A 15293-nucleotide genomic window follows, 5' to 3' on the forward strand; every position below is an offset into this window, starting at 1 on the left:
TGGGTTCGTATTCATTCACAGACATTCAGACACTCCATTGATGATTTCCTCAGTAGAGTTCAAGCAGTCACAAAGCCGAAGGGTGCAGATAGTCCTTCTTAATGTCGAATAGAACATGTCCGGCACTTTTGATCTGATAGTGTATGTTGCAGTCAAGATGGCAATCCATGTCAGGATTCCAGCATTTGAGCATGATTTTGTGGCAGCTTTGGTCGCTTGTCTATGCGTCAGGTTCTATTTACGCTAAGTCTCACGAAGGAAGACATTTCCAAGTGTTAGTGATGATGATGATGATACGGCTGTTCCGTGCAGAAACCCTTATCTATTCGTAAACGTTCATAAATATACCTGCATCAGGGAGGTTTCCTGCAGTCAAGAATATGCCTACACCAACGGGACTGTGGCGATACTTATATGTCGTTATTAAAATGTCACGAAACAGTATGTTGATTGTTAAAAATACTACCATATTCAGAAGTGCATACGGTGGAAATATAAACCTCTCTAGATATTTCAGTTAACCAATGTGTGCCTATTCCTCCACTGGTTGTGGAAATGAAAACTTTGTTTAGAGTCAATCGTCAGAGTGTGGAGACAAGTATGGTAGAAATGCAGACTTCGGTGGTAATTGGGTTGCGTCGACATAGTGTAGTTGGAAGTAAAATGTTATGACTATTTGAGTATCTATGTACAAAACTCACACAAACTTAAATTCTAGCGCCTCACAATTGTTTGTAACTTTGTTTCCTTGTTCCGTTATGTCATCAACTTATTTGGATAGGAGTAAATTGAATATGTTTGAAGACATCATATTGACGTGTTAAGTGCCGGAATCCAGTGACATGACCACAATATTCTTTATGACTTATTGAGAATCGCTGATGAACTTAGTGCTGCAATTTAACGTTTGACGACTTTTGACAACAAGATGTGTGTGACTGCCTCAAAAGAAGTGATTGACAACTTCGATAGAAAGGATTGCAATCGTAGATTAGATCGGTGAGAGCGTACTGTGTTACAGCTTCAGCACGCCAACCAGTTGCAATGGGAATCACTTCCTCGTTAGCGTCCATGACCCGTCTTACGAAGGCTTAACACGGTCTTATTTTTGCTTTGTTTCTTGTAGGTATCATTTAGCAATGTAGAGTCTGTTGATTTGTGGATAGTAAAACTTACACTCTGAACCCTTTTTCTAAAAAAAAAATTGTATACAGAGTGTAGTCGTTCACAATATTTAACTTACGATCGTCTCCACGAGTTTTCGTCCAAATTATTCTCGTATCATACAACGTATATTCGAAGACGTAGATACTGATGTTATTTCTGATTAAATCAATACAGCTTCAGATATTTAACTCTTTTATGTAGAAACATCTCGAAGCGATATTCGTTGAAAAACATAAACTGAGGTGGCAAAGGTCATTGGATAGCGACTGCACATACATCGATGGCGGTAGTATTGCCTAAACAAAGTATGAAAGGGCAGGGCATTGGCGGAGCTGTTATTTGTACTCAGACGATTGATGTCAAAAGGTGTCCGATGTGACTATGGCCGCACGACGGAAATTAGCAGACTCTGAACGGGAAAGGGAGTTGAAGCTAGACACATGGGACATTCCATTTCCTAAATGGAATTCAGTATTATGAGATTCACAGCGTCAAGAGTGTGTCGAGAATACCAAATCCCGGGTACTGACAACACAATGGCCGGCGGCCTTCGCTTAACGTCCGAAAGCACCGGCTTGTGAGTAGAGTTGTCAGTGCTAACAGACAAGCAACAGTGCGTGAAATAACTGCAGAAATAAATGTAGAGAGTACGACGAACTTATCCGCTAGGACATAAATATTGACATTTTTACCGGTTGTAAACCGTAGTTAACGTATTTTATGAATATAATTAGTTTAAAAGATGCAATTAATGTTCTTGAAACAACTGATATGCAGCGATAATTTAAGAGTAGCATCTTTATTTAATGTCTGTGAAAATAAAAAGGGATCGAAAGAGACGCGATTGTATGGCCGAGGAGGAAGGACGTACTTTAGGGTACACACACGGTTTTGTTTCGCGATACGAAAGGCAGCCATTGAGCGGCTACACATATTTTATGTAAGTTATTCGTATTTCTGCTAGAATAAACTTGTTATTGTTATCACAAAATGAATTTCCTTGTAATAGTTGTCACCTCAAATGCTCGCAGTGGCTGATTATTTTTAATAAGCATTTTTTTCAGTAATTTGCGCTGCAAGAAGCTCATCTTCCGATGCAGCCTCTGGTCGGCCATTACGGCCGAAGTATTAATTTATTTTTCAAAGCGTTAAAAGTAACTGAAAATGCGAGAGATTTCGTTGTAAGAACCTTTTTAAATTGCAACAGATAATTAATTTACGTTGAAGTAAATTTTCTAAATCATACAGATTCCATGAGTTCAGTAGGTTTTATCTTGGCCGCTCCACGGCAACAATCGAAATTCTCTCGAGCCTTGCTTTGCAATCAATAAATAGAAAGTAACCAAATTACATTCAATTCAGTTAACGCCAACTACAATTTAGTCATCACGTTCAAAAAATAAACTTGTTACATGAATAACAGCGGCCCTTCAAGTACCCGTCTCATATTTACTTATGCTCGTAAGTAAAAGTGATAAGAAAAGACAATATCCCTGAGAGAAAGAATAATGCACTAACAAAAGAAAAATTCACGCTGACAAATTAAAAATAAAAATATATAAAATATATATGTAATTTTTTTTGTATATAACGTAACAAATGGCACCAAGTAACAGGCGGTGCAGCGAAATTTGGTGTTAATTGACTATGGCAGTAGACGAGGGATGTAATTGATTTTGCTAACAGCACGACATCGCTTGCAGAGCCTCTGCTGGGCTGGTGGCCATACCGGTTGGAGTCTAGACGATTTGAAAACCGTGGTCTCGGCTGATGAGTTCCGATTTCAGTTGGTAAGAGAGCTGATGGTGGGTTTCGAGTATGGCGCAGGTCTCACAAAGCCATTGACTCAGATTGTCAGCAAGGCACTGTGGAAGCTGATGGTGATTCCATAATGGTGTAACCTGTATTTACATTGAACGGACTGTGTCCTCTGGCCCAAATGAACCGTCCATTACTGTAAATGCTTATGTTCAGCTATTAGGAGATAATTTTCAGCCATTCATGGATGGAATTGTTACGCATGAGAATTTACCATGTCAACGGTCCACAATCACTCGTGACTGGTCTGAAGAACGTTCTGGAAAGTTCCAGTGAACGACCCAGATCGCCCAACATGAATCACATCAAACGTTTTATGGGAAAAAATCGAGAGGCCTGTTAGTACACAAAATCATGCACCTGCAACACTTTTTCAATTATGGATGGCTAAAGAGGCAGCATCGTTCAGTATTTCTGCAGGGATCTTTCAACGGCTTGTGGAGTCCATAGAACGTCGAGTTTCTGCACAATGCCGGGCAAATGGAGATCTGACACGATATTAGGAGGTATCCCATGGCTTCCGTCATCTCAGTGTATATACTATTTATGTTACAAGTAAATTTGTTATCGGTAAGCGATGTAATTGTAATAGATTTCTGGACACACATCATTTCCACAATACTAAAAGCAACTAAATATAGTGGGACCTCTGAATAACTGCGCATGTTGAGTACAAGCAGCGGTAAACTGAGTCGAGTTGGTATGTATGTAAATTACATTAAAGCCCATAAGAAGTTCATAAGTTAAGTATTATGAATGATTTTACTGTGTTTATGATACAATGTAGTATTGGAAAAAATTCTGATGACTTGTGTCCTAATTGAGCACTCATCCCAACTTCTCATAATTACTAAACACATACCTCAGTAGATGTTGGTGCTTTACATGTACCACCTTTATTTTTCACATAATGTCTACCCAATGACAGAGTGAAAATAATAAATATTCTGCTCGAAACACCTTAATATGCCAGACAATATAATGTGAAGTGCAGCTCTGGAGCATTTTATAGCACAGATGACAACAGCAAAAATAACATTGCTACATGAGTTCATGTCTTTTGCAGTGATCACAACACATCTTGATTCTGAACCACTTTGAATTCCTGAAGAAGATGAGATACCAGCTGAAACAGGTGGGATTCAGGACCTGCTAGTCTAAGGGCAGTCAGTTCCAGTTCTTCAGTCGCATCTCATGCAGCTTCAGAAGGCGTTGTCTCTGTGGGTGCTGGGTAGTCGCTCCCGATTTGAGTATCGAGATCCACCAAGCGGGATACAAGTGGGAACGCCAGGTCCATTCCTGCACTGCTTAGCTTTCAGGCTGCCATTGTCTGCTGGAGAGCTTAATCCAGAGCTCGCCTGTTAGTGCAGCATCAGCAGGTGTGGGTCTATGGGCCGGGAATCGGTATATCCGCTGCTAGGAAGTGCATATAATTGCCTATGCTTGCTAGTCACAAGGCAGCCAGTGACTATTGGAGATCCTGACCAATCCCTCACCTCTGAGGTGTACCATCGGCAGATACAGGTCTGTGGATGCCAGGTAGTCATCTCTGGGATTAGGCCACAAGGTCTACCAAGGAAACTCCAGGCAGGACTCCACCTCACTTAGTTTCAGGGCAGCCAATGCCCAGTGGAGATGACCCACAGCCCACCTCTGGGATGCAGCACAAGAATATATTGGTCAAGGCCCACTGGGTAGTTGGGGCTGGAGAATGAGACCATCGTGAGGGATACCAGCGGCAGCTGTGTGTATAATTACACACACTTGCTTTTCACAAGGGAACCAGTGTTTGTAGGTCTTAGCCCATAACCTACTTCTGGGGTACAGCATCAGCAGACATGGGTTTATCGGCATCATAGGTCATTGTTAGGTTTCGGAAACAAAATCAACCAGGAGGTGCACGAGGAAACCAGATAGGTTCCTACATCGCTTACTCCCATGGCAGATCTGCAGATGTCACATGAGATCGTGACCCATTGCCCATTGCTGTGTTGGAAGGTCAGCAAGTCTCAGCATGTCCATTGGAGATCTTGACCCACAGTCCACCTCTGGGATGCAGCACAAAAATATATGGGTCAAGGCCCACTGGGTAGTTGGTCTTGGTGCTGCAGAATGAGATCAGCCATGAGGGATACCAGTGGCAGCTGTGTGTACATATACAACCACCTGCTTTTCACAAGGGAACCAGTGCTTGTTGGAGGTCTTAGCCCATAACCTACTTCTGGGGTATAGCATCAGCAGACATGGGTTTATTGGTATCAGAGGCCAATGTTAGGTCTGGGAAACAAGATCAACCAGGAGGTGTATGAGGAAACCAGATAGGCTCCTACATCGCTTAGTCCCATGGCAGATCTGCAGATGTCGCAGGAGATCGTGACCCATAGCCCATTGGTGTGTTGGAGAGTCAGCAAGTATGGTTCTGAGAGCAATGAGTAGTCGGTAACAGTGCTGTGTAAGGGGATCCACAAGAAGAGTTACGAGTGGGAACACCAGGTAAGCTTCTGGCCCACTTAGTCTCAGGTCAGCCAGTTGGAGGTTCTGATCTGCAGGCCACCGCTGTGGTGCAGCACCAGCAGACATCTGTCTGTGGGCGCTGAGTAGTTGGCCCTGCAGCTCGGACATCAGCTCCTCGATGAGGGGTACAAGCAGGAGCTGCATGTTGGTTCCCACACCTGCTAGGCATATGGAAACTAGTGCCTGTTGGATGCCTTGACTCACAGCCCACCTCTGGGAAGCAGTGTCAGCAGACATGGATCTATGGTCACGGATTGGAATTGGGAAACGAAATCCACCATGAGGAGTATAAGTCAGAGCACCAGACAGGTTCCTCTCGCTTAGTCGCATGGTAGCCAGTGCCTGTTGGAGATCCTGACCCAGAGTCCACCTTTGGGGTGCAGCAACAGCAGACGCGGGTCTATGGGCGCAGGGTACTCTGTTCTCGGGCTTTGGAACAGCTCGTAGCGGGATAGCAGCCGCGCTAAGGTCGTCTTCATCAGCAGGAGGGCCAGCCGCTCTCCTGCAACAATAAATATACACAGAATTGGTTACAGCCACGTGTAATGTAAACACGAGTATTCTGGTAGTGTGAATAACGTATTCGATGTATCAGATAAGTTTAGATATATATTCACTGACAGAAATTCAGAGCATAAAACTTAGAATACTTCAAATAAACGCAACCAAACCTAGACTCCTGCATTTAAATGCCTGTGGGATGGATTGATTAAAACTGCATACCGTGCGAGCTTATTTTTGGTACAAGAGGAAAGCTATTATTACAGATAAAGAACAGTGTGATTACTTGATAACTTTTGGGTGTCTAGCGTTTGAAAGTTTTCAAGCATAGATCGCAACTGGACTAGCAACACATGCAGTTCATCGCTATATTTCAGATTTTGAAAAGTACGAATGATTGATACAGGTAGATCTGATGATGTCTGCGAAGCCAAAACCGGTTACTGGCATGCCCCCAAGACACTGAATTTTGTAACAAATCCTAGATTATCTTCCAAGTATGTTAGAGTGAAACAGGAGGTCTTGGACAAAGAAGGGAAGCACGAATGGGGGTTGACTTGTTTAACCAGGTGGGGAGTGTCACGAAAAGTAGATGTGGACATTCCTGCAACAAATTCACAGAACCAAATCGTCAACGGAATCATGACCATGTGTGACCTTCTGTAAGAGGGATACAAATTTAGAAGACGGGAAAGCGATACGTCGGAACTTTGGCAACTCTCCTACATGTAGTGTTAGATTGTTAAACTCGGAGAGACTTTCTACTGTTCGTCATCGTGCTTGCCAAATCCTGTCTTGGCCAACAAGATCGCCGGATCTCTCACTAGATCAGAACGTTAGGACCACTATGGGCGGGGCTGTCCAGCCACCTCGCGGTTTTGACGATCTAACGCCCCAATTGGACAGGATTAGGCACGATATGCATCAGGAGGGCATCCAACATCTCTACCAATCAATACGAAGCAGAATAAATGCTTGCATAAGGACATCAGTTGGACAATACGTTACCGACCTGCTCAATTTGTGTAGTTTTTTCTCTTCAATAATCATGTAACTGCTCTGAAACTGCACTCATTTGTACATCTGTACGAGGTGCATTCAAGTTCTAAGGCCTCCGATTTTTTTTCTAATTAACTACTCACCCGAAATCGATGAAACTGGTGTTACTTCTCGACGTAATCGCCCTGCAGAAGAACACATTTTTCACAACGCTGACGCCATGATTCCATGGCAGCGGCGAAGGCTTCTTTAGGAGTCTGTTTTGACCACTGGAAAATCTCTGAGGCAATAGCAGCACGGCTGGTGAATGTGCGGCCACGGAGAGTGCCTTTCATTGTTGGAAAAAGCCAAAAGTCACTAGGAGCCAGGTCAAGTGAGTAGGGAGCATGAGGAATCACTTCAAAGTTGTTATCACGAAGAAACTGTTGCGTAACGTTAGCTCGATGTGTGGGTGCGTTGTCTTGGTGAAACAGCACATGCCCAGCCCTTCCCGGACGTTTTTCTTGCAGTGCAGGAAGGAATTTGTTCTTCAAAATATTTTCGTAGGATGCACCTGTTACCGTAGTGCCCTTTGGAACGCAGTGGGTAAGGATTACGCCCTCGCTGTCCCAGAACATGGACACCATCATTTTTTCAGCACTGACAGTTACCCAAAAATTTTTTGGTGGTGGTGAATCTGTGTGCTTCCATTGAGCTGACTGGCGCTTTGTTTCTGGATTGAAAAATGGTATCCACGTCTCATCCATTGTCACAACCGACGAAAAGAAAGTCCCATTCATGCTGTCGTTGCGCGTCAACATTGCTTGGCAACATGCCACACGGGCAGCCATGTGGTCGTCCGTCAGCATTCGTGGCACCCACTTGGATGACACTTTTCGCATTTTCAGGTCGTCATGCAGGATTGTGTGCACAGAACCCACAGAAATGCCAACTCTGGAGGCAATCTGTTCAACAGTAATTCGGCGATCCCCCAAAACAATTCCCTCCACTTTCTCGATCATGTCGTCAGACCGGCTTGTGTGAGCCCGAGGTTGTTTCGGTTTGTTGTCACACGATATTCTGCCTTTATTAAACTGTCGCACCCACGAACGCACTTTCGACACATCCATAACTCCATCACCACATGACTCCTTCAACTGTCGCTGAATTTCAATTGGTTTCACACCATGCAAATTCAGAAAACGAATGATTGCACACTGTTCAAGTAAGGGAAACGTCGCCATTTTAAGTATTTAAAACAGTTCTCATTCTCGTCGCTGGCGGTAAAATTCCATCTGCCGTACGGTGCTGCCATCTCTGGGACGTATTGACAATGAACGCGGCCTCATTTTAAAACAATGCGCATGTTTCTATCTCTTTCCAGTCCAGAGAAAAAAAATCGGAGGCCTTAGAACTTGAATGCACCTCGTACATGTACATCATGTTACCGATTTCCGCCTCATTCGGATAATTCGCTGTGTGTCGCTTTTTATTTGTTTTAAAGTGTGTTAGCAAATGTGTGGCTGAGTGACTTTAGCGCTTGCTATCAGTGTCAGGCATAACCTATTTTCGTCACGTATTGTTTATGATTCGTGGCCGGATTTAGCAATTCGATATCTAATCCACGAAGAGCATTTGCATTTTGTATCCACTGACAGAAATAAATCGCAGCACCAAGTAGGAGTTGTGTGACATAAACGAAAGTTGGTACAAATGGTTCAAATGGCTCTGAGCACTATGGGACTTAACTTCTGAGGTCATCAGTCCCCTAGAAATTAGAACAACTTAAACCTAAATGACCTAAGGACATCACAAACATCAATGCCCGAGGCAGGATTCGAACCTGCGACCGTAGCGGTCACGCGGTTCCAAACTGTAGCGCCTAGAACCGCTCGGCCACCCCAGCCGGCAATCGAAAGTTGGTAGGTGTAGTGTTGGCAGAAGCGCCAACACTGGGTTGCTAGAGGAGGCCGAAATGCACGCGTTTAATTACACGCTGACTGGCTTTAGGTCTGGAACAGGACAATATCTTGAGAATAGCAAATAAAGTACGTAGTTGATATAATACTTAACTTGTCCGCCCCAGTAGCTGAGTGGTCAGCGTGACGGATTGCCGTCCTCTGGGCCCGGGTTCGATTCCCGGCTGGGTCGGAGATTTTCTCCGCTCAGGGACTGGGTGTTGTGTTGTGTTCATCATCATTTCATCCCCATCCGGCGTGCAGGTCGCCCAATGTGGCGCCGAATGTAATAAGACCTGCGATATGGCGGCCGGACCTGCCCCGCGAGGGGCCTCCCGGCCAATGACACCAAACGCTCATTTCCATTTCCAATACTTAACTTTAATCCACAATTGTAGAACATCGCTCTTGATGATACATGCTTCATATAATAAATATCAATTGAATACGGTGCCTTGCTAGGTCGTAGCAAATGTAGCTGAAGGCTATGCTAACTATCGTCTCGGCAAATGAGAGCGTAATTTTTCAGTTAACCATCGCTAGCAAAGTCGGCTGTACAACTGGGCGAGTGCTAGGAAGTCTCTCTAGACCTGCCGTGTGGCGGCGCTCGGTCTGCAATCACTGACAGTGGCGACACGCGGGTCCGACGTATACTAATGGACCGCGGCCGATTTAAAGGCTACCACCTAGCAAGTGTGGTGTCTGGCGGTGACACCACAGTAGGTATGTTTCTACATCTGAAAAAGGATGACTATTCAAATTTCACCCTATTGGCGTAAGAGTGGCGCTAGTTGCTACACTATCAGGATGCAAATCAGGTTTACTATACTTACACGTGTAACGATCGTGAGCGTTGGCTACCTCTGAGACTGGACGTGGTAAGTTGATGATAGTCAAGAATGCCTGTAAGGCGACAAAGACACAATTATCGGTACCCCAGAGATCATGAACGAAGTCGTGTACTGAGACTACGAGAAGCTGGATGTTCCTTCTGTGAAACTGCAGAAAGACTTGGCAGGAATAAAGCCATTGTACATGATTGCTGGCAGCGGTAGTCGCTAGAATGTATATTCGCAAGAAGACCGGGCTCCTGACACATGCGTTGCACAGTAGTCTTCGACGTATGTCTTTGGCTCATCGTATTGCCTCTGCAGCAGCAAACTGAGGAGCAGTTGGCACCACAGCGGCACAACGAATTATTAAAAATCGATTACTTCAAAGTCATCTCCGAGCCAGACGCCCTGCAGCGTGCATATCACTGACCCCAAATAATGGCCATTTCCGACGCTATTGGTCGCAAGCGAGAGCTCATTTGAGAGCACGGTGAAGGTCTGCTGTGTTTTCTGGTGAAAGCTGGTTCTGCCTCGGTGCCAGCGATGGCCGCTTCTTGGTTAGAAGAGGCCAGCTGAGGCCTGCAACCAACTGCATGTTAGACAGACTGGATCAACATCTACTGTTATGGTCTGGGGTGCGGTTTCGTAAGACAGTAGGAGCATTTTCGTGGTTGTCCCACCCATCCTGACTGAACGTCAGTCTTGTGCTGTTGTGCTGCCTTTCATGAACAGCTCTCTAGGTGGTGTTTTTCAACAGGATACCGCTCGACCGTATACCGCTCTTATGAACCAACACGCCCCACGTGCTCTACATGGTGTCAACAGGTTGCCTTGACCGGTCGGTCTCTGGATCTGTCTTCAATCGAGCATGTATAGGGAATCATCGGACGATAACTCCCGCTTCATCTACAGCCAGCATTATCCGTACTTCTATAAACCTATCAACTGCAACAGACATGGAACTCCACCCCATAAACTGACACTGGAGCCTGTACAACGCAATGATGCACGTCTGCACGCTTGCATTCGACATCGGTTATTAATGTTCCAGCATTTTACATCTGTAATGGCTTTTCTCGCGGTTACGTTAACCTGTGACCTTCAATGTTACTCACCTAAATATGTCATTTAGACAAATGTATTCCATAAATTTCATTACTCTAATTATTTTTTTGGTGTTGCGATTTTTTCCATCAATATATTCAAATCCACGTTTTGGATCAGGTGTTTTCATGACAGCACAACGTAAATCATAGATTATAAATCTGACTGTTCGGTGTTGAGTTTTGATGCTTTTTAGATCAAATAATATGAGTTAAGTTGAAAGGAAATTTCATGTCTTCACTGCTGTTTCACCCTTTTCGTCAATTTAGCTAAGAATTATTAAATTACCTTTGGAAGACATTAGTTGTGAATAGTCGCGAGGCTTGTAATGATACCATATGCTGATGTTATTACAGGACAATTATCGTATTTCAATTCTATCGATAATTTAAATAGAACTACAATCCAGGAAATTGAAATAAGAACACCGTGAATTCATTGTCCCAGGAAGGGGAAACTTTATTGACACATTCCTGGGGTCAGATACATCACATGATCACACTGACAGAACCACAGGCACATAGACACAGGCAACAGAGCATGCACAATGTCGGCACTAGTACAGTGTATATCCACCTTTCGCAGCAATGCAGGCTGCTATTCTCCCAAGGAGACGATCGTAGAGATGCTGGTTGTAGTCCTGTGGAACGGCTTGCCATGTCATTTCCACCTGGCGCCTCAGTTGGACCAGCGTTCGTGCTGGACGTGCAGACCGCGTGAGACGACGCTTCATCCAGTCCCAAACATGCTCAATGGGGGACAGATCCGGAGATCTTGCTGGCCAAGGTAGTTGACTTACACCTTCTAGATCACGTTGGGTGGCAAGGGATACATGCGGACGTGCATTGTCCTGTTGGAACAGCAAGTTCCCTTGCCGCTCTAGGAATGGTAGAACGATGGGTTCGATGACGGTTTGGATGTACCGTGCACTATTCAGTGTCCCCTCGACGATCACCAGTGGTGTACGGCCAGTGTAGGAGATCGCTCCCCACACCATGATGCCGGGTGTTGGCCCTGTGTGCCTCGGTCGTATGCAGTCCTGATTGTGGCGCTCACCTGCACGGCGCCAAACACGCATACGACCATCATTGGCACCAAGCCAGAAGCGATTCTCATCGCTGAAGACGACACGTCTCCATTCGTCCCTCCATTCACGCCTGTCGCGACACCACTGGAGGCGGGCTGCACGATGTTGGGGCGTGAGCGGAAGACGGCCTAACGGTGTGCGGGACCGTAGCCCAGCTTCATGGAGACGGTTGCGAATGGTCCTCGCCGATACCCCAGGAGCAACAGTGTCCCTAATTTGCTTGGAAGTGGCGGTGCGGTCCCCTACGGCACTGCGTAGGATCCTACGGTCTTGGCGTGCATCCGTGCGTCGCTGCGGTCCGGTCCCAGGTCGACGGGCACGTGCACCTTCCGCCGACCACTGGCGACAACATCGATGTACTGTGGAGACCTCACGCCCCACGTGTTGAGCAATTCGGCGGTACGTCCACCCGGCCTCCCGCATGCCCACTATACGCCCTCGCTCAAAGTCCGTCAACTGCACATACGGTTCACGTCCACGCTGTCGCGGCATGCTACCAGTGTTAAAGACTGCAATGGAGCTCCGTATGCCACGACAAACTGGCTGACACTGACGGCGGCGGTGCACAAATGCTGCGCAGCTAGCGCCATACGACGGCCAACACCGCGGTTCCTGGTGTGTCCGCTGTGCCGTGCGTGTGATCATTGCTTGTACAGCCCTCTCACAGTGTCCGGAGCAAGTATGGTGGGTCTGACACACCGGTGTCAATGTGTTCTTATTTCCATTTCCAGGAGTGTATTTATGCTACGAGCAATTTATACCAATTTGAAGCATTTCCTGGCCTTAGTTAATTAATTTGAGATCACGAAAGGCAGGTTTAAGTCGATAATTTCTAGGCATGCATGGTTTTGTCGTCCCGTTATTGTGTTGCCTGAAAACGTTACATTGCTAGCCCAAAATCAATAGCAGATTTTTTCCGATGGCAAACAATTTTCGCTGCGTTACGTACGCTTGTCTGTAACGAATCATTCCTGAGGATAATAACATCGCGGATTAATGTTATTTTCTTTGGGTTTCACTAAGTTTTGAAGGAGAAATAAAAATGGTGAAGTTCGCCGTTGACATTGTAATTCTGTCAGAGACAGGAAAGGACTTGGAAGAGCAATTGAACGGACGGACAGTGTCTTGAAAGGAGGATATAAGATGAACATCAACAAAAACAAATCGAGGATTATGGAATGTAGTCGAATCAAGTCGGGTGATGCTGAGGGAATTACACTCCTGGAAATTGAAATAATAACACCGTGAATTCATTGTCCCAGGAAGGGGAAACTTTATTGACACATTCCTGGGGTCAGATACATCACATGATCACACTGACAGAACCACAGGCACATAGACACAGGCAACAGAGCATGCACAATGTCGGCACTAGTACAGTGTATATCCACCTTTCGCAGCAATGCAGGCTGCTATTCTCCCATGGAGACGATCGTAGAGATGCTGGATGTAGTCCTGTGGAACGGCTTGCCATGCCATTTCCACCTGGCGCCTCAGTTGGACCAGCGTTCGTGCTGGACGTGCAGACCGCGTGAGACGACGCTTCATCCAGTCCCAAACATGCTCAATGGGGGACAGATCCGGAGATCTTGCTGGCCAGGGTAGTTGACTTACACCTTCTAGAGCACGTTGGGTGGCACGGAATACATGCGGACGTGCATTGTCCTGTTGGAACAGCAAGTTCCCTTGCCGGTCTAGGAATGGTAGAACGATGGGTTCGATGACGGTTTGGATGTACCGTGCACTATTCAGTGTCCCCTCGACGATCACCAGTGGTGTACGGCCAGTGTAGGAGATCGCTCCCCACACCATGATGCCGGGTGTTGGCCCTGTGTGCCTCAGTCGTATGCAGTCCTGATTGTGGCGCTCACCTGCACGGCGCCAAACACGCATACGACCATCATTGGCACCAAGGCAGAAGCGATTCTCATCGCTGAAGACGACACGTCTCCATTCGTCCCTCCATTCACGCCTGTCGCGACACCACTGGAGGCGAGCTGCACGATGTTGGGGCGTGAGCGGAAGACGGCCTAACGGTGTGCGGGACCGTAGCCCAGCTTCATGGAGACGGTTGCGAATGGTCCTCGCCGATACCCCAGGAGCAACAGTGTCCCTAATTTGCTTGGAAGTGGCGGTGCGGTCCCCTACGGCACTGCGTAGGATCCTACGGTCTTGGCGTGCATCCGTGCGTCGCTGCGGTCCGGTCCCAGGTCGATGGGCACGTGCACCTTCCGCCGACCACTGGCGACAACATCGATGTACTGTGGAGACCTCACGCCCCACGTGTTGAGCAATTCGGCGGTACGTCCACCCGGCCTCCCGCATGCCCACTATACGCCCTCGCTCAAAGTCCGTCAACTGCACATACGGTTCACGTCCACGCTGTCGCGGCATGCTACCAGTGGTAAAGACTGCGATGGAGCTCCGTATGCCACGGCAAACTGGCTGACACTGACGGCGGCGGTGCACAAATGCTGCGCAGCTAGCGCCATACGACGGCCAACACCGCAGTTCCTGGTGTGTCCGCTGTGCCGTGCGTGTGATCATTGCTTGTACAGCCCTTTCGCAGTGTCCGGAGCAAGTATGGTGGGTCTGACACACCGGTGTCAATGTGTTCTTTTTTCCATCTCCAGGAGTGTAGATTAGGAAATGAGACACTTAAAGTAGTAAAGGAATTTTGCCATTTGCGGAGCAAAATAACTGATGATGGTCGAAGTAGAGGGGATATAAAATGTAGACTGGCTATGGCAAGGAAAGCGTTTCTGAAGAAGAGAAATTTGTTAACATCGAGTATAGATTTAGGTGTCAGGAAGTCGTTTCTGCAAGCATTTGTATGGCGTGTAGCCATGTATGGAAGTGAAACATGGACGATAAATAGTTTGGACAAGAATTGAATAGAAGCTTTCGAAATGTGGTGCTACAGAAGAATGCTGAAGATTATATGGGTAGATCACGTAACTAGTGAGGAGGTATTGAATAGAGTTGGGGAGAAGAGGAGTTTGTGGCACAACTTGACAAGGAGAAGGAGTCGGTTGGTAGGACACGTTCTGAGGCCCAAGGGATCACAAGTTTAGCATTGGGGGGCAGCGTGGAGGGTAAAAATCGTAGAGAGAGACCAAGAGATGAATACACTAAGCAGATTCAGAAGGATGTAGGTTGCAGTAAGTACTGGGAGATGAAGAAGCTTGCACAGGATAGAGTAGCATGGAGAGCTGCAACAAACCAGTCTCAGGACAAGACAAAAACAACAACAACAACAAGTTTTGAAGAGCGTGTCTTCATTGAGGGCAATTTCAAGTAGAACTCTAATGTCCAGTGCTACTAGAAAAGACT

At 46.2% G+C, this 15293-nt stretch overlaps 1 protein-coding gene across 1 annotated transcript in view; it reads right to left on the bottom strand.

The window, feature by feature from the left end:
- LOC124709093 overlaps window positions 1–15293 on the bottom strand; it is a 213592-nt gene that overhangs the window by 100472 nt on the left and 97827 nt on the right. The window contains exons 6-7 of the mRNA XM_047240741.1: window positions 5828–6001; window positions 5464–5657 (exon numbers count right to left, since the gene is read on the bottom strand). Coding sequence (XP_047096697.1) covers window positions 5464–5657; window positions 5828–6001 — 368 coding nt within the window. The remainder of the gene's footprint in view (window positions 1–5463; window positions 5658–5827; window positions 6002–15293) is intronic.

Source organism: Schistocerca piceifrons, chromosome 7, assembly GCF_021461385.2.
Source record: "Schistocerca piceifrons isolate TAMUIC-IGC-003096 chromosome 7, iqSchPice1.1, whole genome shotgun sequence".
In the NCBI taxonomy this organism is placed as follows: domain Eukaryota; kingdom Metazoa; phylum Arthropoda; class Insecta; order Orthoptera; family Acrididae; genus Schistocerca; species Schistocerca piceifrons.